The sequence below is a fragment of the Chiloscyllium plagiosum genome, unplaced genomic scaffold (genome assembly GCF_037043375.1).
Source record: "Chiloscyllium plagiosum isolate Xiang-an unplaced genomic scaffold, Cpla_swu_hap1 HiC_scaffold_32, whole genome shotgun sequence".
Taxonomy (NCBI): domain Eukaryota; kingdom Metazoa; phylum Chordata; class Chondrichthyes; order Orectolobiformes; family Hemiscylliidae; genus Chiloscyllium; species Chiloscyllium plagiosum.
The window spans coordinates 48,951,174-48,972,843 of record NW_028270170.1 but is presented as its reverse complement, the minus strand read 5'-3'; the positions used below and the strand labels follow the sequence as shown (position 1 = coordinate 48,972,843).

Here is a 21,670-nt window from a genome sequence, read left to right as displayed (position 1 = left end):
GCTTCCCTGCAGTTTATGGTTCCTTGGTACAATTTGACATTCACGCATTCTGTTCCTTTTATTTCTGATAACAATTAACCTCATCACTAACCTGCAATCCCACCTTCTCCCTTACCTTTGACTTTCTAATTTTCCATGCAAGTGAATCCACTGCCCTAGTTTAATTTGAAGCCCTGTCCACAACCCTAGTTATGTGATTTGCCAGGATTATGGTCCCGGCCTGGTTCAGATCCAGCCCGTCCCTTCAGAACAAAACTGTCATTCCCCAGTAATGGGGCTCGTGTCCCATGAATTCCACCTCTCCCTCACTAGTCTTTGAGCCACATGTTTTCCTCTTTCAGACTGTTGGCCGTGTTCTGATTAGCTCAGGGAGCAATCTAGAGATTGTTACCTTTTGGTTCTGCTTTCTAGTTTGGCCCTAATTTAGTGGTTGCTCATGTTTCCTCAGCAGAACCTCTTCTCTCTTTCTACCTATATCATTGGTACTTAAATGGACCATTACAACTTGATCTTCCCCACCGATTCCAAATCCCTCTGTAGCCCAGCTAGGAGATCCTGATCCTGGGTACCAGGCTGGCAACACAGCCTTTGGGACTCTTGGGTCTGGCCAGAGAGAGCAGTGTCTATTCCCTTGACAGTACTATCACCAGTTACAACTGCTTTTCTCTTTTCTCCCTGCTCTTGTCCAAGCGGAACAAGCTCAAGGGCTGAGACTCTTTCAGCATGACCTCCTGGATCCCTCTACGTGCCTGCTTGTAGTCACACCACCTATACCTGATCACTGCCCAATCTTAAGTAGTTAATCTAAAAGGTATAATTCCCTCCTCAAACAGTGTATCCAGGTAACTCTCCCCTCCCTGATCGTTCCAAGCTCAGTCTCCAGCTCATCAATTCCAAGCCGGAGTTCTTCATGCAACCAGCATTGGCTACAGATGTGGTCATGATGAACCACAGTGAAGGTCCACCAGCTTCCACATTGTGCAGGAACAACACGTCACCAGGCCATGCATCTCTACTTTATTTGCTTCTTAATTTAAAAAAAATCCTACTGGTCTTTGTGTTTAACCTGAATACCTTTGTCCTACTCCCCTTCAATAGGAAAGTAACATCATGGTTAAATTTGCAGCTGTTAGCGTGCAATTAACTTATGGTTTTCCTGTGTCACTCTTCGTTTTGAGCTGTGCCTCCGATCCTGGGTTTCACTTTATCCTTTTTGAAAAGACCTTACAAATCATGAACAGGAAAAATAACAAAAAAGACTCCTCTTACCACCTCAATGATTTTCCACACTGCTCAAAATCCCCAAAATATGTACTCCACACAGGCTCTGCCTCACTCCAGATGTGATCTCCTCTTTCTGACCCTGTGAAGCTTACTAAAGGACAAAGTGAAACAGATGTGTTTTTATGATAGTTTGGTTGTTTTGTAGTTACCATAACCAATAGCTTTCTATTTCAGATTTAATTAATTAATTGAATACTCGCTTGGTAGTAAAAAACTTGAATATTGCTGAATAATAGACCTCTTTTGTATCACCTTTTCATCTTGCGCTTAGGATAATACGGAAGAGTATGAATTTAAAGTGAGAACCAACATTTGTACTATAGAAGAGCAACTTTCTGATTGGTTGGCAAGTGCACTGTAATTGGTAAAGGTGTTTCCATGGAGAATGCACCAGTTAATAATGTTTTAAAGTTATATACCAGTCTTGAAGGTTTGTGTAAAGATTTGTAGCTCGGGTGCTGGTTGCAGTTGTGCGTATACTCGCCGAGCTGGGAAGTTGGTTTGCAGACATTTTGTCCCTTTTCTAGATGGCATCCTCAGTGGTGGCTGTGGAGCCTCCTGTGAAGGGCTGTAATACTGTGTTGGAATTTATGGTTTCATTCCCGTTGCTTCCAGTTGCAGGTTTTGGTTGTTTGTTGCAGTGGCCGTACAGGGTCTAGGTTAATGTGTTTATTGATGGATGAGTGCCATGCTTCTAGGATTTCTCTGGTTGTCCTCTGTTTGGCTTAACCTATTATTGTTGTGTTATCCCAGTCGTATGTGTGAATCTTGTTGTCTGTGTGTATAGATACTAGGGCTAGCTGGTAGTGACGTTTAGGACCTAGTTGATATTCATGAGTGCAGATCACTAGTTGTCTGAGCATGTTTGTCCTATCTAGTGTTTCGTGCAGTCCCTGCATGGAATCTTGTACATCACATTCGTGCTGCACATGATGGGTATTGGGTCTTTTGTTCTAGTGAGTTGTCTGAGCGTGGTTGTCGGTTTACAGGCTGTCTTAAATCTGAGTGGTCAGAGGAGTCTGGCTGTCATTTCTGAGGCTTTTTTTATATCAGGGAAAGTGATTAGTGTGTTGGATCATGGCATGCCCTTGTCATGTTGTTTGTCTGCCAGACACCTGCAGATGAAGTTGCAGGAATATCCTTTTTTGAGAAAAACTCTGTAGAGGTGTTCTTCTTCTTCTCCTCGCAGAATGGGAATGCTGCAGTGTATTGTGGCCCTTTTGAACAGGGTCCTAATGCAGCATCTCTGCAATATCAAGAAATAAACAGAGAAAGGATAAAGCTATGGTTTCATTCGATGTAATGATGCTGTTTACCTCAATTGTTAGAACCTTAGCCAGAGAATCAATAGCCAACCTCCTGGACAAAGAGAACAGACAGCACGGGGGGAAGCAATCAGCAAGGGCTGCACACTCAAACTACTGGACCTGTGCTTGGTGACGTATTTCATATTCAACAGCCAGATAGAGAAGCTGCATTACGACCCTGTTCAAAACGGCCACAACACATATCAGCACTCTTGATCTGTGAAGAGAAGACAATGATGACCTCTACTGAATGTTGGCCAAGAATGGGTATACTCGCAACTTCATCTGCGGATGTCTGGCAGACAAGCAACACAACGAGGACATGCCACGACCCAACACATTAATCGATCTACCTGATATAAAAAAACTTCTTGGAACTGACAGCCAGACCCCTCTGACCACTGGGATTCATGACAGCCCATAAACAGACAGCCACGCTCAGACAACAACTCACCAGAACAAAAGACCCAATACCCATCATCTGTAGGACAAACATGGTGTACAAGATTTCATGCAGGGACAGTGCAAAATACTATATAGGAGAAACAGGCAGACAACCCGCGATCCACACTCATGAACATCAACTAGCTACTAAACGTCACAACCAGCAACCCTGGTATCTATGTACACAGACGACAAGGACCACACATTTGACTGCCATAACACAACAATAATAGAACAAACCAAACAGAAGACAGTCAGGAAACTCCTAGAGGCATGGCACTTATCCATCAATAGACACAATATATCCACTACTGCAACCAACGACTGGAACCGGGAACAAAACCAAATAAATTACAACCGACAAATTCCAAGTACAGCAGCACTTCACAGGATACTCCACAGCACTAAAGACGTTATCTAGAAAAGGGACGATCTATCTACAAACCTAATTCCCAGCTTAGCAAACGTATCTCCAACAATTATATACAAGGCGGTGTTTAAATTATAAACCATTTGATTTGTCAAGGTTTTGCCCTGAAAAAATGAACCATCAAATGGCTATCACTTATCTTGTTGAGTCCATCAACCTTGGTGGATGCTGGGTATATAGTTCCTGTAACTCAAAGATGGTGGATCGTATAAAACAGTATATCAATTTGGGTGGTTCAGCAAGGACCTCGCCATACCTAACAACCCGTACATGCAAAACCTGCAACACTATGTCAGAGTCAAAATAAGATTGTGCAATTGTACAATATTTATTAGATAATTATGAACAAAGAATTATGCTGATAACTGATTTAGGATTGTCAGTCAGGCTCACAGTGTGGGATACTAGAAGTTATATACAATAACACTTGATTTTTTTTAGGTAGTAGGAACTATGCATATTACCTGTTTCAACTCAGTAAAATTGGTGACAGCCATTCACTGTGCCCTGAGAATCCAAGTCATTCTTTGGTTTAAAATTTTAACAAAGCCTGTCATTTAACTTGTCCATCATCCTTAACTGATGTATTCTCCATGGCATTGTCTCGACCAATCTGCATTTTGCTCTCAAATAGTATAAATGTTGGTTTTGTCATCTCGTTTTCACCCCCTCAGGCGAAACAAAATGCTCTGAGACACCGTATAGTTTTACTTCCTTAATCCTTATTCCAAACCCTGGAAGGGGAGAGAATGATTGCCCCATGTGCACAGGAAAATTAGTTCATGGTCTTCTCTGGAACAGCAGTTTCTCAATGAACTATATAGTTGTTTTACAGGGAAGAGCATCCAGATAAGGTAACATACATATTAATTGGGTGACCGTTACAATCAGCGAGTATCAATAGCAAAGATTAAGCCATCTGTTGTTACACTATGAATAACTAACTTCACATAATGAATACGTTTCACCTTGTTAACTGATGTTGCATACTGAATGCTACCTCATCTTGTTAAATGTCTACATAATGAATGCTTTTCCACCTTGTTAACCCATTACCCTTGCCTTCAGCACCCCACTGTTAATTGTAAGTTCTTATCAGATCTGAGTCATGCTCAGCTGAACCTCTTGTTTCACAAAATTCAGAGTTTAACTCTTTCCCTGCCTGCTTATACCCTATACACATTCACAGTTTTCCCCTTAACCTGGTGTTCTTGGAAATTGTCCTGATGAGTGCAAGATGAAAAAGCCTTGGCAAAATGTCTTTTTCCAGCGATAGTTAAACTTTTAAATTCACAGTATTAGAAATGATGAAATGTCTTTTGGTCATTTTTATTACTATTCTACTAATGTAGTCACAATATTGCTGTACCCTATGTGTATAGGTTTTGCTCAGCAAACGTTTGAGGTGCAACTGGAATGCTGCCTGCTATTTCCTGGGGGCTGCTACTAAGTTTGGCTATGCCCAAATGTTGGTGACATTCGTCAGTAAAATAGATGTGAGCCAAAAGATCATTTGGACTTTTAATAAGTTATCACCCAGGCAATCAATGAGGCCAGGGAGGCGGGGGAGGGGGATCAAGTTTTAGTTTTTAAAACTGCAACTTTAATACCTGTGAAGTTTAATGCAAAAAGAAGCTGCGGTTGAAAAGTAATTGAGATTTGAACTGCATGTTGCTATTTCCAATACTCCAAAACTTGGTTTTGGGCAAATTTTCTCCTGGTGTCCAGTCAGAGTTCACAGAAAAAGTACTTTCAAAAAGTCAGTTAGTAAACCTGGTTACTGTGCGCATTTCATATAAGCGCAGAAGGTGTTGGAGAAAAGTATGTTGCTGTTTTCTAGCAGGGCCTCAAGTTGCAACAGTTTCCTAATTATTGTCCAAGTCCTTTGATCTAATTTGTAGAGAAAGTGAATTATGTAGAAATTACTAGTGTTCAAGTCGAAGGAAGTTTGTGGGGCTGAGAGAGATTCTTTTTTAATTCAAATGTGTCCGACTTTATTTTCAAACAGTTGATATTTGTCAATAAATTAACTCCAAAGCTGTCAGCTGGTTGTACTCAATCATCAGACAATGATTTGGCCTCCCATCTTCCAGGCTGCTCTGAACTGATTCCTGAGCTTATCAGGAGCTTCAGGTTCCCTTTACAGACAATGTGTATCCCGGACCTGCTGGACACTGCATTTCCAGCTGTTGCAACACTAGTTGGCCAGACTAAAATAAAATTGCTTTTTGTCAGACAGGCAGATGGATTGGCTGGTTCCTTGGCACGGCCTTGAGAGAAAGGAAAGGTTGTGTTTGGAGCTGTCAGATCACTATGGTGGTTCAGATATGTGAAACATTCACAGTCTGCTTACCGGGGTGTGCTCACCTAATGACCAAAACTACCTGACACCTTATCAGGTTTTACAAGAGCACTGCGTAGCGATATCATCTGTAGTGAATTAATATTGTTGCATGCCCCTTCTGATTTTATAAATGTTTAGTATATTGCCATATTTTGAAAGTTGCAAGGCTAAACATGTACTTAGGGTATGTGTTGTATTTGGTGCAGTGTGAACCAGCAACTTTTAGATTGAAATATTGGAGCTGCCAGTCATTTAAACTCCATGAAAAATTTCCTGTGCATAGACAGGGTGTGTAGATATCACACATTTACATTACCTTTCTCATGACGACAGAACTGATCTGCATCACCGACCTGCAGCCGGGTATTTTACTCGTCTCTGTGTGTGTTTATCTTCAACACAGTGTGAGATTAGCCACATTTGTGATTGTGGGGAGAGATAACAATCAGGCAGGATGAAAATGGACCAGAGCTCAATGCTCTTGTTTTTCCATTCACTTCCTTTGATATACACTGCTTTTGCGCGACTTCCCCTTCCTGTTAGTAAGATGTTGTTTCCACAATAGCAGTTGGAAGCTGGCCAATCAGATAATGACTGCTTTTAGTGTTGTGTGAAGGAGGACTCGGAATGTGTTGGAAAAAGTGAAAGTTTAGCGGGTGGTAGCAATGCATTTGAACCTAAGCATTAATTTATCATTGGTTTAGAACATAAGAACCAGGAGCAGGAGTAGGCATCTGGCCCTTTTAGCCCGCTTCACCATTCAACAAGATCATGGCTGCTTTTATGGCCTGATCTTTTACTTGGAGGAAAATGAGAGCTTAAAATTAAATCTTGTTTTTGGAACTGTTCAGTCTTGAGCATCTCAAAGAGAAATCAGTCCAAAGCTCTATTGTGCTGTAATTAAGCCTAAACTACATTTGTGATTGTGTGTCTGCAAGATGAAGTAATGCATATCTTTCATTTAGAGTCATCAGATTCAGCATTTAAAAAAAATGACTTAGTTCAAATCCATCTCCAAAACCTAGAGTGCATAATCTATACTGATGTGGTAGAAAAATAGGCAAGTTTATAAATTGTGTCTTTCAAATCGTCCAAACATCTTTATGTATGCTTTTGAGTTCAGTGGTACTTGATTAGGTGTACATGGCAGTTGCTTTGTGCTCAACAAGAGCTGGGCTGTCAACAGTGAGGTGAGCATCCAATTATTGGTGCTTTGATTGAGTAAAGTGTATCTGTCTGACAGAGCATGTCAAACAGTCTTGTATGATCTTTAACAGTTGAACCATCCAAGTAGGTTACTGTCTCACCTAAAGGACAGTATCTCTAGAGATGTAACACCCTTTAGTGTCTACTCAGCTCAAATTATGTATAATAAAAGATATGGTATTGATTTCTTCCTTAAAAAAATGCTCTCCAATTTATCTCTAAATCTAGCTGCATAGAGAACTAACATGTCACGAAATGTGGTTAGATTTACATTCCATGTATAATCAAATATACTCGATGTGTCACTAGTCCGTGCAGCATCTGGGTACAGCAAGATCCGACGAACAGCATTGAAGTGTTGGTTGAGGAATGAATGTTGGCCAGGACATCAGACAGAATCCTCTGCTCCTTGAGCAATGCAGTTGGATTTTTAACGCTTCATATAGTGTGCTGTAATCGTCAGTGCTTCAGAGTCAGCCTGTATGATTCATACTTCTCACCCAAGTATTAAGTATCAAGCTCCATTAATATTATTTAAAAATTTCAGGGATAAGTTATGACCCCATTTTTCTTCACCCTGTCGCAATAGTATGTGCTCAATAATTTGATGATAAAAGAGCCACCAGATTTGGAGGACAGACATAAATCACAAGGTGGTGAGTTCAGTATCAACCTATACTTTCTAAACTGGTATCAATGAGAATAACAATTGCTAATCCTCTTGAGCAAGGAATTCCTGCTACCAATTACAACCCAGTCACTCCAGGGATTTTCAGGGATGAGGGACTCAGTTACATAGACAGGTTGGAGAAATTCTTTGGAGAATAGAAGGCTGTGAAAAGAATTGATAGATATTTGAGAGGGCTAGACAAAGTCGATGCAAGTTGTTCCCATTGGTCAGTGGTTCAGGAATCACATGTCACTGATTTAAGGTCATCAGTAAAAGAGCAGATGATAACATATGAAATACTATTATTTTTACACAGCTAGCTTTTAATGGAAAATTGGATAAACACGAGGAAGGAAAGCAAATTGCAAGATTGTCAGGAGTGTGGGCATAGGGATAAGCTGATTTGCTCTTACAGAGAACAAACACAGACGCAATACTCTGATGGGTCACCTTCTGTGCTTGTAGTCATTCTTAATTCCTGCTGGACCTGACCTGTTCAGATGTGAACCGATGGGAATCTGTTCTGCTATCATGACCAAAGCAAGTGGAATAGCCTGATGATATTAATTATTTTGGCTGTAATGTGAAAAAAGGTCACTGTGCAAGCTCTAGAAAGAGGTGAACACACATTGTACAGAGTGGCAGGGGAGTGTGCGATATTATCAGGAGGAGTAGTGGGAGCAAAATGGGAAATTTTCAAGTTTGCATACTCATTGTGAAGGCTATGGAATACTTTTCCAAGAAGCTAATATTTCAACTGTTCGTATTTACACACAATCATTCACATACATGTATTACAATATGGTCTGATGGGCAAAGCTTAATGCATATAGCAAATGAGGTAAACACGAATGCCTCATTTATGCCTTTCAGGCTATGTTGACCTGCCCAGGGAGACTCACAACATTCCTCAAATCTTAATTGTACTGTGCATGTATGGTTACTATTGCGTTTGACCCACTGGTATGTGAACTCTAGACATTATAATGAACATTTCACAGTACTGAGGGGTGAAATACAGTTGAGATGGTTTTGCACAAGAATTTGACTTTAATGGATAACTGCTGGGTAATGTATTAAAAGGCAGTTTCTACACCACTCAGCAAAATTGTTTTCCGTACAGGTTCTCAGAACACAGGTCGAAGCTCACCACCCCCAGGATATGTACCAGAGCGACAACAGCGGATCGCTCGCCAGGGATCCTACACCAGCATTCACAGTGAAGGAGAATTTATCCCTGAGAATATGGAACAATGTGTGAGTAAAGACTTTGCTCAGTAATGTTCCCTAAATTATATTAAAAAAATAAGTTTTAAATGGAGTTGGCAACAGCAAACATTCTGTCCCAGACATTTTGAAAAGGTTACTTTGAAGCGTTTACATTCTGTGGTTATCATTATGTTATTGAGCATTGAGCTGTCAGCTCATACAGGCATTAGGTTGAGTTGAAGTTTTGATGTATGTATCCGTGATTGATCATTAGTGATTGGTATTTGTGAGGCTGCATCTCCTCTGATGCATCTCTTTCCCTGTCAATGGCTCTTCTAACTTGTGAAACTTGATACGGTTTACTGTATAGGTTTTTCAAATCTACTTGTGTGTTTCTGAATGTTTGATCATGTGATGTTCTGACCGTGTGATAACTAACCAGGTGATGCAAAATTGCATAACTTCTACGACCACAGCATAAGTGTTATAAAATCTTCAGGAAAGAAAATATGCCATCATTTTCTTAATGACCTGCATGTAACTTCAGATTCACAGCAAAGTGCTTAACTCTTTCCTTCTAAAACAGTCAGCAAAACAATACAAGTAGCACTGAGAGTTTGTGCCAAATAGACGCAAGGAATTCAAGAAGGCAGCTCACTACCACTTCTTTAAAGGGCATTTAGAGATTGGAATGAGAAAAATCCAGGAGTCGTCATCTGCTCAAGTCACCTTGACATTGCTTCTGCTTCTGATTCTGATTAACTCCAGAATGCATAGATACATTGAATATGTCCTGATTTGGAGATGCAGGTGTTGGACTGGGATGGACAAAGTTAAAAATCACACAACACCAGGTTATAGTCCAACAGGTTTAATTGGAAGCACACTAGCTTTCGGAACGACGCTCCTACCACCTCCGAAAGCTAGTGTGCTTCCAATTAAACCTGTTGGACTATAACCTGGTGTTGTGTGATTTTTAACTTTGAATATGTCCATTATCTATTTCTCATAGTTCCCAGAATTAAAATATTGAACTCTCTCTTCTGCTTTTCTTTGCTCTTCCACTAATCCAACTTGATACTGACTCATTACAACTTTGACTAACATACAGATGGGGTTGTAGATTTTTGTAATGTATCCAAGAGTTTTTCATCAATTGGTATGTTTCTAGTTTGATTAAGAAGAAATCACTGATACAGTTGGTTCTGCATAATAAAAGGAAACATTTAAGATGCAGTGATCACAACCATTAGAATTAGTTCTCCTGTAACGCAATGGTTGCGTTCTTGTGCAGCCCCACATTACAGAAAATTCCCGCTTTAGGAACAGTGCCTAAAATGTTGGCGATGCAATCGAGTTACAGTCAACACACGTTTTAAAAGTTCACGCTGTAGAAACAGCGTCCCCAATTCGTCAATTGTGTTACAGCGAATTTGCACTGATGAAATGCATGTTATAACAGAACGACCTATATTTCTGGAAGAGGCCAGTAAGCAATCAAATGGGATAATATTCAAATTGAAGAAAACTAATTTCAGTCAGATTTTGGGAAATCTGACCTAGGTAGCATGGAATCAAAGGTTGGCAGTTAAAACTAAATGGACACCTTCTAAGAGGAGGTGGTTCAGTTACAGACTAAACACATTCCTCCAAAAGAACATGAAAAGTTGGAGCTCTTTGTTGACTAAATATGGTCGGATCAAATGAAATAGGAAATAGCAAAATGTTCAGGACTGTAATAAAGGCATTCTCAACATTTTTTAACTTCAAAGGTCCCCAGTCCTCTGAAATAGAAAAGGTTTTTCTTTCTGCAAGAAAAATTATTCAAACAATTACACCTTCTTTATTTTACTTATTGTTACTGTGAAATCGCTGGTGCTGAGTAACAGGTCTCTCGAGATAGAAGTGCTTTTGACAAACACATGCACACATTATGTTCAATATTAATCCTGGCTCAGTACTTTCCTTTCATTGAGCAATTGCTGAAAACTGAGCTTGATCTAAGTAGGTTGTAGAAAATTAGACCAACGCTTAAGTTACTGCAGTTGAAGCAGGGCTGTATTCACCGGAGTATTCACAGCAGAATGTTTTCATAATATTTCACTGAACATGGTTCTGAGGAAACAGAAACAAAGTGGTTAGTTTAGATTACCTCTGAGGAAGCTGTCAAATCTATTGAGCTCTTCTAGTAGTTTTGAGATACAGTTTGTTCTAGTATAATGTGCGTTTCATCAACATGAATTGGCTATAACATGATTGGCGAATTCGGGACACGACTTGGATAACGCAATCATTCTTCTGAACGAGTGTAGCGATCTTCTACAGCATGATTTTCTATAGTGGGTTTCCGTAACGTGATTTTCTATAGCGTGAGGTTGCAGAGGAACGCAACTGCTGTTTTACACTAGAATGCCTTGTAGTGGCATTTTGCCCTTAATTCTCACGAGGGCTTGGAGGTCCATAAGTGTGACATGGATTACTCTATTAAGTGTTTGAGAAATGAAAGTTCTGGATGTAGGCTTGCTCACTGATCTGGAAGGTTCGTTTTTTAATGTTTTTGTCACCATACAAGGTAACATCATCAGTGAGCTTCCGGGTGAAGCACTGTTGGTATGGTTTGCTTTTTATTTGTGTTTCGGTTTCCTTGGGGAGGTGATGTCACTTCCTGTGGTGATGTTATTTCCTGTTCCTTTTCTTACTGGGTGGTAATTGGGATCCAAGTCGATGTGTTTGTTGATAGAGTTCTGGTTGGAATGCCATGCTTCTAGGAATTCTCGCATGTGTCTCTGTTTGGCTTGTCCTAGAATGGATGACTTGTCCCATTTGAAGTATGTCCTTTCTCATCTGTATGTAAAGATACTAGTGAGAGTGGGTCATGTCTTTTTGTGGCTAGTTGATGTTCATGTATCCTGGTGGTTAGTTTTCTGCCTGGTTGTCCAATGTAGTTTTAAAGCAGCAGCTAATGAACTTGAAAGACCCTACTCAGACAGCAAGTAAAGCTAATGTCATTTACAAAATACCTTGCAAGAACTGTAACACACTATTTTTACAAAATTACAAATTTCCATGGTAACCCCAGGCAAGAAGCTTTCAGATTGCATTTTTTTTAATGTGCCAGTTCTTGCTGAGCAAAGATCCACGACCTTACATTTGTTTCAATGAATATGTCATCACCTCAGGCCTCAAGAAGTTCAGGTTTTATTGGTTGAGAAAGTGTTTGCCTCATGCCTGAAGTTAAACAAAAAGACAAAAAGCCTAGCTCACCTCTGTGTGGATGTGTGTGGAATTGTGCTCAGCATCCACTTCCTCATAGATTCCTTTTACAGAATCGCTAAATACCTGGTTCAATTTCTAACACAGTGAGTATGCCTCAATGTAAAATATGCAGCTTTTGTTTTGTTGCTTGGTACCAGAATGCTTTCCTGTGATTGCTAGAGTCATTGGGGCAGACCTTGGTGAGATTAGGCGAAAGTGAGCACTACAGATGCTGGCGATCAGAGTTGATGTGTGTGGTGCTGGAAAAACATAGCCGGTCAGGTACCATCCGATGAGCAGGAGAATCAACGTTTCAAGCACAAACCCGTCATCAGGAACGAGGGGGTGGCCCAAGGGGCCTGAGAAATAAACGGAGAGGGGTGGGGCTGAATGGAAGGTAGCTGGGAAGGCAATAGAGAGATGAAGTTGGGGTGAAGATGATAGGTCGAAGAGGAGGGTGGAGCAGTAGGTTGGAAGGAAGATGGACAGGTCAAGAGGGCAGTGCCGAGTTGAAAGGTTGGATCTGGGATAAGGTGGGGACATACGCACTGACCAATCCCACCACCCCGTGGCCGAACACTTTAACTCCCCCTCCCACTCCGCCAAAGACATGCTGGTCCTGGGCCACCTCCATCACCAAACCTTTACCACTGACGCCTGGAGAATGAACACTTCATCTTCCACCTTGGGAACCTCCAACCACACTGGATTAATGTGGATTTCACCAATTTCCTCATTTACCCCAACCTTCTCCCAGATCCAACCTTCCAACCTGGCATCACCCTCTTGACCTGTCCTACCTATCCATCTTCCTTCCCACCTATGACAGAGCAGACTCGAGGGGCCGAATTGCCTGTGCATGCACTTTAGCTCTTGTGTTCTTATGTTTTTTTTAACTTCCTTAATTTTTTAGGACGAATCATGAGTCATAGTTATCAAGCACGAAACCAGACCCTTTGGTCTAATTCGTCCATGTATCCTAACTGAACTAGTCCCATTTGTCTGCATTTGGCCCATATCCGTGAAAACCTTTCCTATTCATGTACCTGTCCAAATATCTTTTGAATGTTGTAATTGTACTTGCCTCTACCACTTCCTCTGGCAGCTCATTCCATAAATGTACTTCCCTCTGTTGAAAACAATTGCCCCTCCAGTCCCTTTGAAATCTTTCCCCTCTCACCTTAAACCTATGGCCTCTACCCCAAGGGAGAAGACCTCAACTATTCACCCTAGCCACACCCCTCATGATTTTATAAACCTCTATAAGGTCACCTCTCAATCATCAATGCTCCAGAGGAAAAAGTCCCAGCCTATTCAACTTTTCTTATCATGCAGTCCCAGCAACATTCTTGTAAATTTTTCGGTAACCGTTCTAGTTTAACAACATCCATCCTGTAGCAGGGTGACCAGAATGGAAAGCAGTGTTCCCTTCATCACAAAATGTTCTTCAATCTTTCGAGTCGAATCTGATGACACAAGTTCTATATCATCACTGAGTTTGGTTCTTTTGAAGCTGATGGTGGCATTACCATTGTAAGAATCCATTTATCTTGTTTTTATTATTGATGTTTACAATGATTTCTCCTGCCCTTTAACATTTTATATGTTCCAGCAATAACACATTGTTGGAAAAAAAAGACCCTTGTGTATTATTTGCCTACTTGCTGCCCAAGGCCTGCTGTGTCTGATCAACCATTTGTTTAACAGCAAGTGAAGCAGCAACAAAAAGCACAGTGCTCAATGCAGTTAATTTTACTTAAGCTCAGCCAGACTGGAGTAAAGATCCAGGTATTCATGTCCTAAATCTAAAACAGAAAACGTGTTTCCAGAACGCCAGAATAGTGGTGAAAGCAGTCAGTGAATCAAGCTGATCACAGCAGCAATGAAGAACAGGTCTTTGGGAATGGAGAATTAAGCAAGGCCCTAAACAATTTAACCAATCTGCCTTATCACTATAAACCTTTTAGCGTCAAAGGCCCCTACCTCTCATTTCCTCCACCATATCCCTTCACAAACAGTAGTGAAAGAATACAAGCATTCCGATTTGACCTGTCATCTGTCAGAGAAACATCTCATTGTGGGTGTGAGGAAAGCTGTGATAAAGGCATATGGGCTCAGGCTAAGGACATTGAAAGAGAAATTGACAGTGAATCCTGATTATTGCAGGTATCCTTTCTTTCCAACTCACATTTGCCACTAAGACGTGTCCATCAGAGCTAGTGATATGCAGAGGAACTTGCCCAATAACACTGCAAAAGATCCCCCTGCAGTGAGAATCTGCATGTGTGCAGACACTACATCTGAGACTCCTCTAATCAGCTCAGTACACACAGGAAACTATAATTTATAGATAACTGCTAATGGATCAGATTGCAGGTTCCTGATTGGGAAACTCTGCTGTAAAGAAACAAACTGAAAGTAAACGGAAAGAAACGAGCAAACTAACTTCAAGAGCAGATTAACCAGTAACGTGAGAGGGAACCTGAAAACCTTTTGTCAACGTACAATAAGATCGTGGTCTCTTGTGGTGCATTGGCAGTGTCCCTATGACTGAGCTAGGAGGTCAGTGTTCAAGTCCTACTTGCTTCAGTGGTGTGTCATGGCATATCTGAAATGTTGATTTAAAAACGAATTTTAAAAGTGAAGTTTCTGTGATATCGTGTTCGTGCCCTTATTTCTGGGCCAAAAGGTCCAGATTTAGGTCCCACCTGATCTATAGATGTTTCATAACGTGTCTGAGCAGATTGATTTAAATAACTAAGTATAGTCAAAGAGGGAGGCTTCGTTTTGAGACTAGAAAGAAAAGCGGAAGTATTAAATTAATATGTGGCTTTAATCTTCATTCAGAATTGATGATGCTGAAGTCACCATAAAAAAGAAGTGTGTAAATAAAATGGGCATACTGAAAAATTTGGTAGCATTCAAAACTGAGTGTTATTGGGCCAAATGGGATGCATCTTAAGTTGCTAAGCGAAGTGAAAGGAGAGATTGTAAAGGCTCTGACACAACTTTCTGAGTCTCATTGGATATAGGAATGGTGCCAAAAGGATCAGAAGACTGCAATTTTTAAAATCAGTAAACAGAAAGGCAGTGAGGAATAAAGCCATCAGCCTGTAATAGTGGAAAAACCTCTGAGACAATAATTTGAAGCAAAATTATTTGTCACTTGGAAAAATATGTTTAGGAACAACAATCAGCTTGAATTTATTAGAAGCAAGTCACATTTGAGTACATTGAAATAATGGAGAGGATTAGTGAAGATAATGTTTGTTTGTGAGTTTGGACTTTCACATTCTTGTTAATAAAATCCATGTGATGATAAAAGCAGGGGTTGTAATGAAACCAGAGCTCTTTTTAAAATTTATTAATGACCTGAACTTGAATATGTAAAGCAAAATTTCAATGTTGACAGATGAAACACAAAATAAATATTGTAGAACTAAACAGATTAGAGTCTGTGGATATATACCAAAATGACATGATTATATAATGGCTCTGTTTTCTCCACTTAAATAATCTCAAGCCTCATGTTTGTTTCTTGCCCCGTTGTCATACCCTTTTGTTTTGCACTTAATCACAAAATCTCTTCTACTTTTCAAAATAGCAAAAGCATTTCTCTCCCCTGTCTCTGCCCATCCTTAAAAACTGTTACATCTCAAAATTTTACCAGCTCAGGCAAAAGGTTATCAACCTGAAGTTTTGATCCAGATGCTGCAGAACTGATTTCAACTGTTTTGCTTTCAAAGTTGTTGTGTTGAAGTTGCTGGATCTGTTTCCAAGCCTTCCTTGCATTGGCCTCAAAGCCTGGAAGAATTTTAATAAAGGTGCTGCTTTTACCTGAACATTAAAGCAATCTGAAGGAAATGTAGTTTCTGTCCTCTGAAAATTTTAGCTTTCCTAAAACATTAATTGTAAAAGAAACTTTAACCCCTCAGTAGCTTGCAACAAGTTTCATGGTACAACACATGAGCTCTGCTGATCTCCCAAAGTTGTCTGCTTTAATTGGTTTTAGAGTCTATAATATTGGCTTATAATTTGTTTAAATTTTTCTGGGAATAGCTTTCATTTAGAGCATTGTTTTTGTTATTGAATCATTGCAGGAGCTCTTCTAACTCGTGGACTGCATTACCATCAAGTTTTATTCCTTTTGTGTTTAAACCATTGTCACTGAAAAGCTAAAGGTCCTTTGTCTATCAAAATCCCCCAAAATAAGTTTACAATTTTGACCCTGGGCTATCTTCTTGGATTTCCCTGCAATGTCCAACAACAGATATTTTTAAAAGTACAGTAAAATAAAACAAACAACTGCAGATGCTGGAGATGAGAAGCAACCAAAACCAAAAATTGCTAGAGAAACTCAGCAGGTCTGAAGAAGAGTCACAGAACTTGAAACATTAACTCTGCTTTCTCTCCACAATGCTTCCAGAGCTCCTGAGTGTGTTCAGTTTCTGGTTTTATCATTTATACAGTGTTTGTAGAAAACTTGTGTTAATGTCAATGTAATGTAACGTTCCCTGCAGATCTACGAACCCCAGAGCAGTACTGAAAACTCCATTTCAGGCAGCTGCCAGTCCTTGGATAAGAGAGCAGAAAGGTTAGTGCAGGCTATGATGAAATCTGTTTTATCTTTGTGTTCTTGTAATTTTGCTGTTGTATAATGGCACTTGGGTTAACGGGAATTTATAACAAACCAAGCACAGCATGTTCCATTGGTTACTATGTTCAATTCTGCTTAGCATTTGGGCGGGACCCTGTTGGGATATTTTAATAGATTACCTGGGTATGTTCAAGGATTTATGAACAGCAGTTAATGAATACTGTAGTTAGTTGGGAGCAGGAGTCGGAGGTAGCACACTGTTGAAGTGCTGTTAGCTGTGAGGAACCAGAGACGCAGTGAAGCCCTGGGAGCTGTTTGGTAGCACTGTGCCATTGCAACTCAAACCCACCAGGTAATGAAAGGTCACTGGCTGAATGCTTCTGGGCACTTTGAACTTGTGAAAATCCTGGAGCACTTAAAAGTACAGTGGAGCTAAAAGAAAGATGACTGCCAGAAAGTAGGTATTTGAGCAGTGGCAAACTACTGTTACCAGTAGTTGTATATTAGTGAATTAATTGGACAAAGGAATATTCATGAATTTTACTCAGAGGTAAAGAGTCAGAGTTGTGCTCCAGTATGGCTTTATGCATCCACAGGGATTCTGTCTCAGGAGACTGAACAAGTAGAAGATGAGCAGTTATTGTGGCAGTTTAAGTTGGAGTTGTTTTCTTTTAGGGAAATCAGAGGCTACACCTTTGTAAGAGAAGAGCTGGAATAGTTTGTGAGGGAGACCATGTTTCACAGGATTTTTGCGACATTCTATTTTCATTGACATCTTGGTGGGTTGCTGAGAAATTCATGGGAAATGTCTTAGTTGAATCTGCCATTTGATGTGCAGTTTGTGGTATGTTTGACCAGAGTTAGCCTGTTGATTCATGCTTATCTCGTTAATTTTGAATGTTAGAGTGTAAGATAATTGGTGTTTGTTGTTTACTTTGACTTCTGTACAGTAACATTTTCTTCTATTTGTTTAAAAACTGTGGAATCGATTAATAAGATACTGGGATTTCAAATTTTGTTTGCATTAACAAAAGGTATCAGTCACTAATCAGATTTGTAGCCAAATCAGGGATCTTGACTGCGACCTTAACCTAAATTTGGAGCCTGGTCTTGGATCATAGCAGGGCACAGAGGTCTGTTCTCTTTATCCAGTTCTGTAAGCCTTTCAAACAACTAGTCTTGTAGTTGAGACAGTGACTGTAATTTCCTGGGTTCAATGTGTGTCCACTCCAATAAATATAGTCCAATGGTGAAGGTGGAAGTGGACACTTTCCTGATGATCTCAGTACACCAAGTTATGAAAGGTAAAATCAGCCCACGTTCTCCCTTCTACTCACGGTTTATCTGTTGATAAGTTTCAGGGTTTGGTTTCAACTGTAATTATTGACTATCTGGCCTATTCCCAAGTTGGAATACCCTCCCGATACTTGCTGCTTAAGTTTGCATATGAAGCACAAACACTTGAAGAAAGTGTCAGAGGCTGATCGATGTATAACTTCATTCTGGCTAGAATCCAGAAATGAAAAGCTAGGATGGAAAACAAAAGAGGAGGGAAACATGTATAAATACTTTGAATATGGACCTGAAGTGCCATAACCTACAAGGCTAACTTAGTAAGAGCTGGCACAGACACAGCCAGATGGTTTCTTCAGCACCATAAATTTTCAATGCTTCTTACACATTTGGGGAACATTTCTGTGGGCCATTTAGAAAAGAGCAAGTTGTAAGTTTTTCCGAAGGGAAACTGTTTCAGTTCAGCAACATAGAACAGTTGGAGTTGGCTTTCCTGATTAATGCCTACCAATATGCTGACAGAGCGGTCCCAACTGGAAGTTTGACCATGACTACAGTCCATGCCACTTAATATTTACCTGTCTCAATGGTGGTCAGTGTTGATCAATGACACCACAGCAAACACAAGTGCCTTATTGCATCTCTAAGGCTTTCACTCATGACTATTCCTTGCAAATCAAACTTGCCGAGTTCAGCTTTCCAGCCAAGGGTGGCAAGGTTTTTGCATTGATATCCACATTAGTTGAGAAATAGAAATAATCTGATCAGCCACCATGCTGTGACTGACATTATTAACTAATTCTTTTCAAACTTTCAGTCCGTCATATCGAAAATCCCGTATGTCCAGAGCGCAGAGTTATCCTGACAACAGACAGCTGTACCTGGGTGAGTTTGATGGTCATCTCGTGAACGATTTATTTTCTGATATTATAGAAGCCTTTCACTGCCATTTCAAAGGTTTCACTGTAGATAATTCAGAGCAGATTGAGTAGAAGCTGTCCAGGGTTAAAGCAATGGGTTTTCACAATGCCTTTTTGATTAGGAAAACCTTGATTTGATTCCACTCCAGTGCAGTCACAAAAGTGGCTCATCATGGAAAAAGGAAGTTGTATTGGCATAAAGGACAAACAGGTGTCTGTTCTTTTAAAGGTGTGATTAAGAATCTTAACAGGATGTTGAGAGGAGTTCAAAAAATTCTTGGCAAAGCAGGCAATCTGTAGGCCACAGTGTGGCCAGCCAAAGGGTTCTTTGTAGCACAACAATCATCTGTTCAAAATACAGGTCAGTGTGGCTGGAAGACTTGGAAAGGAGTTTCTCCTCCAATTAGAGGACCTGGCTGGGGGTGAGGGACGCAGCACGGGGGAGGGGGGAACTGGGCGGGGGTGAGGGACACAGTGGGGGGTAGGGGGGGAGATCTGGGATGGGGGGGGTGGTGAGATGGGACACAGCGCGGGGAAGGGGGGTGCTGAATGGGGGACAGGGCGTAGGAGGCTGGGGTTTGGAGGTGGGGGAGGGAGGGAACGTGGGCACATTGAGGGGAGGGTAGTGAGGGAAATGTAAATGACTGGGAGGTGAGGGAAAGTGTGAGCCAGCAGCTGGGAAGGAGAGTGAATTGTGTTGAGCTTTTTAAGCCCCTGAATGCTGAGGGTCTTTCATGGCAATGGGCAGCAAACTGAAAATCAAGGACAGTGCACAAATTACACCCATCCGAGTTTAAACAGGAGTGTTCAAGTCCACTGTCACGCATGGCACTGTAACACAAGAGTTTAGTTACAGACTTCATAGTACTGCGCTCTAGGTCCTGGCTGACAAGAGATCTTGCAACAGAAACAAACTGAAATCTTCCCAATGCAGCCTAATTTATGAACTTAATCGCAAGAGTTACAAAAATTCACCGAAAGGTCAAGCAATTAAGATTGCGGGGCAGATGATTGGTCTTGGTTATGTATTGTTGAGTACAATGTTTTTTCACAGCGAGTGGCCTGACCCTCACTTTGCAAAACACTTACAGTTATAGAAATGTACAGCACATAAACAGACCCTTCATCCATACCAACTAGATATCCTAAATTAATCTAGTCGTGTTTAGCCCATATTCTTCTAAGCCCTACCTATTGATATACCCATCCAGATGCCTTTTCAATGCTGTAATTGTACCAGCCTCTACCACTTCCTCTGGCTGCACATTCCATGCATGTACCACCCTCTGCATGGAAAAAGTTGCCCCTTAGGTCCCTTTTATATCTTTCCCCTCTCACCCTAAACCTGTGCCCTCTGGTTCTGGACTCCCCGACCCCAGGGAAAAGACGTAGTCTATTTACCCTATCCATGCCCTTCATAATTTTGTAAACCTCTCTAAGGTCACCCCCCAGTCTCCGATGCTCCAGGGAAAACAGCCCCAGCCTGTTCAGCCTCTCCCTATGGCTCAAACCCTCCAATACTGGCAACATCCTTGTAAATCTTTTCTGAACCCTTTCAAGTTTCACAACATCCTTCCTATAGGAAGGGAGACAAGAATTGCAAACAATATTCGAAAAGTGATCTAATTAATGTCCTGTACAGCTGTGACATGTCCTCCCAGCTCCTGAACTCAATGCTCTGACCAATAAAGGCAAGCATACTGAATGCTGCCTTCATTATTCTGTCTACCTGCGACTCCACTTTCAAAGAACTATGAACCTGCATTCCAAGGTCTCTTCGTTCAGCAACACTCCTCAGGACCTTACCATTAAGTGTTTAAATCCTGCCCTGATTTGCCTTTCCAAAATGCAGCACCTCTCTTTTATCTAAATTAAACTCCATCTGCCACTCCTCAGCCCATTGGCCCAGCTGATCAAGATTCCATTGTAATCTGAGGTAACCACCTTCGCTATCCAGCACACCTCCAATTTTGGTGTTATCTGCAATGTATTTAATTATACCTCCTATGTTCACATCCAAATCATTTCTATAAATGATAAAAAAAAGACAGTGGACCCAGCACCAATCCTTGTGGTTCTATAACAGAATGAAGGGTTTATGTACAGGGAACCACGCTGGAACAAGTGATAGTGCCCTCAGAGTAATTTGGCAGAAAATGAACAAATGGGGAAACGTTTGTGTTGCATTGAAAAAGTGAATGATTTCTATATGTATTCTTTATCTATTCAATACATTGCATGTTAAGTATGATTCAACTTCAAAGAGATTTGACTAAATTGTCTACTATCTTAACATTTTGCTAAGTCCCCTTACTTGTTTCTTTCTTCAGACCGTGAGAATCATGTCTATGATAAGGCTGGAAAAGGGGGCACCTATCCCCGACAGTTCCATGTGCCTGTGCACCAGAAAGATTATGGTGATGGTGAGTATGCTGCAAATTGCATATGTAGGAGTTATGTAGTTTGACCTGTCAAGTGGTTATAAGAGATCCAATTGCACTATTCTAAAAGTTAACATGAAAACTCTTTCCAGTGTCCTGGTCAGCATTTGTTCCTCAAGCGTCATCACAAAATCAGACCAAAGGAGCAGCAGCAGGCCATTCAGCCCATTCAGCCTGCTCTCTCATTTAGTGAGATCAAAGCTGATCTGATAGTTCTCGACTCCACTTTCCTGCTTTTTTCCCATCACCCTCGGTTCCCTATCTGATATT

At 40.8% G+C, this 21,670-nt stretch overlaps 1 protein-coding gene across 1 annotated transcript in view; it reads left to right on the top strand.

The window, feature by feature from the left end:
- map3k3 (mitogen-activated protein kinase kinase kinase 3) overlaps positions 1–21,670 on the top strand; it is a 158,650-nt gene that overhangs the window by 81,830 nt on the left and 55,150 nt on the right. Inside the window, exons 8-11 of the mRNA XM_043675368.2 lie at positions 8,809–8,942; positions 16,670–16,743; positions 18,857–18,924; positions 21,290–21,382. Coding sequence (XP_043531303.1) covers positions 8,809–8,942; positions 16,670–16,743; positions 18,857–18,924; positions 21,290–21,382 — 369 coding nt within the window. The remainder of the gene's footprint in view (positions 1–8,808; positions 8,943–16,669; positions 16,744–18,856; positions 18,925–21,289; positions 21,383–21,670) is intronic.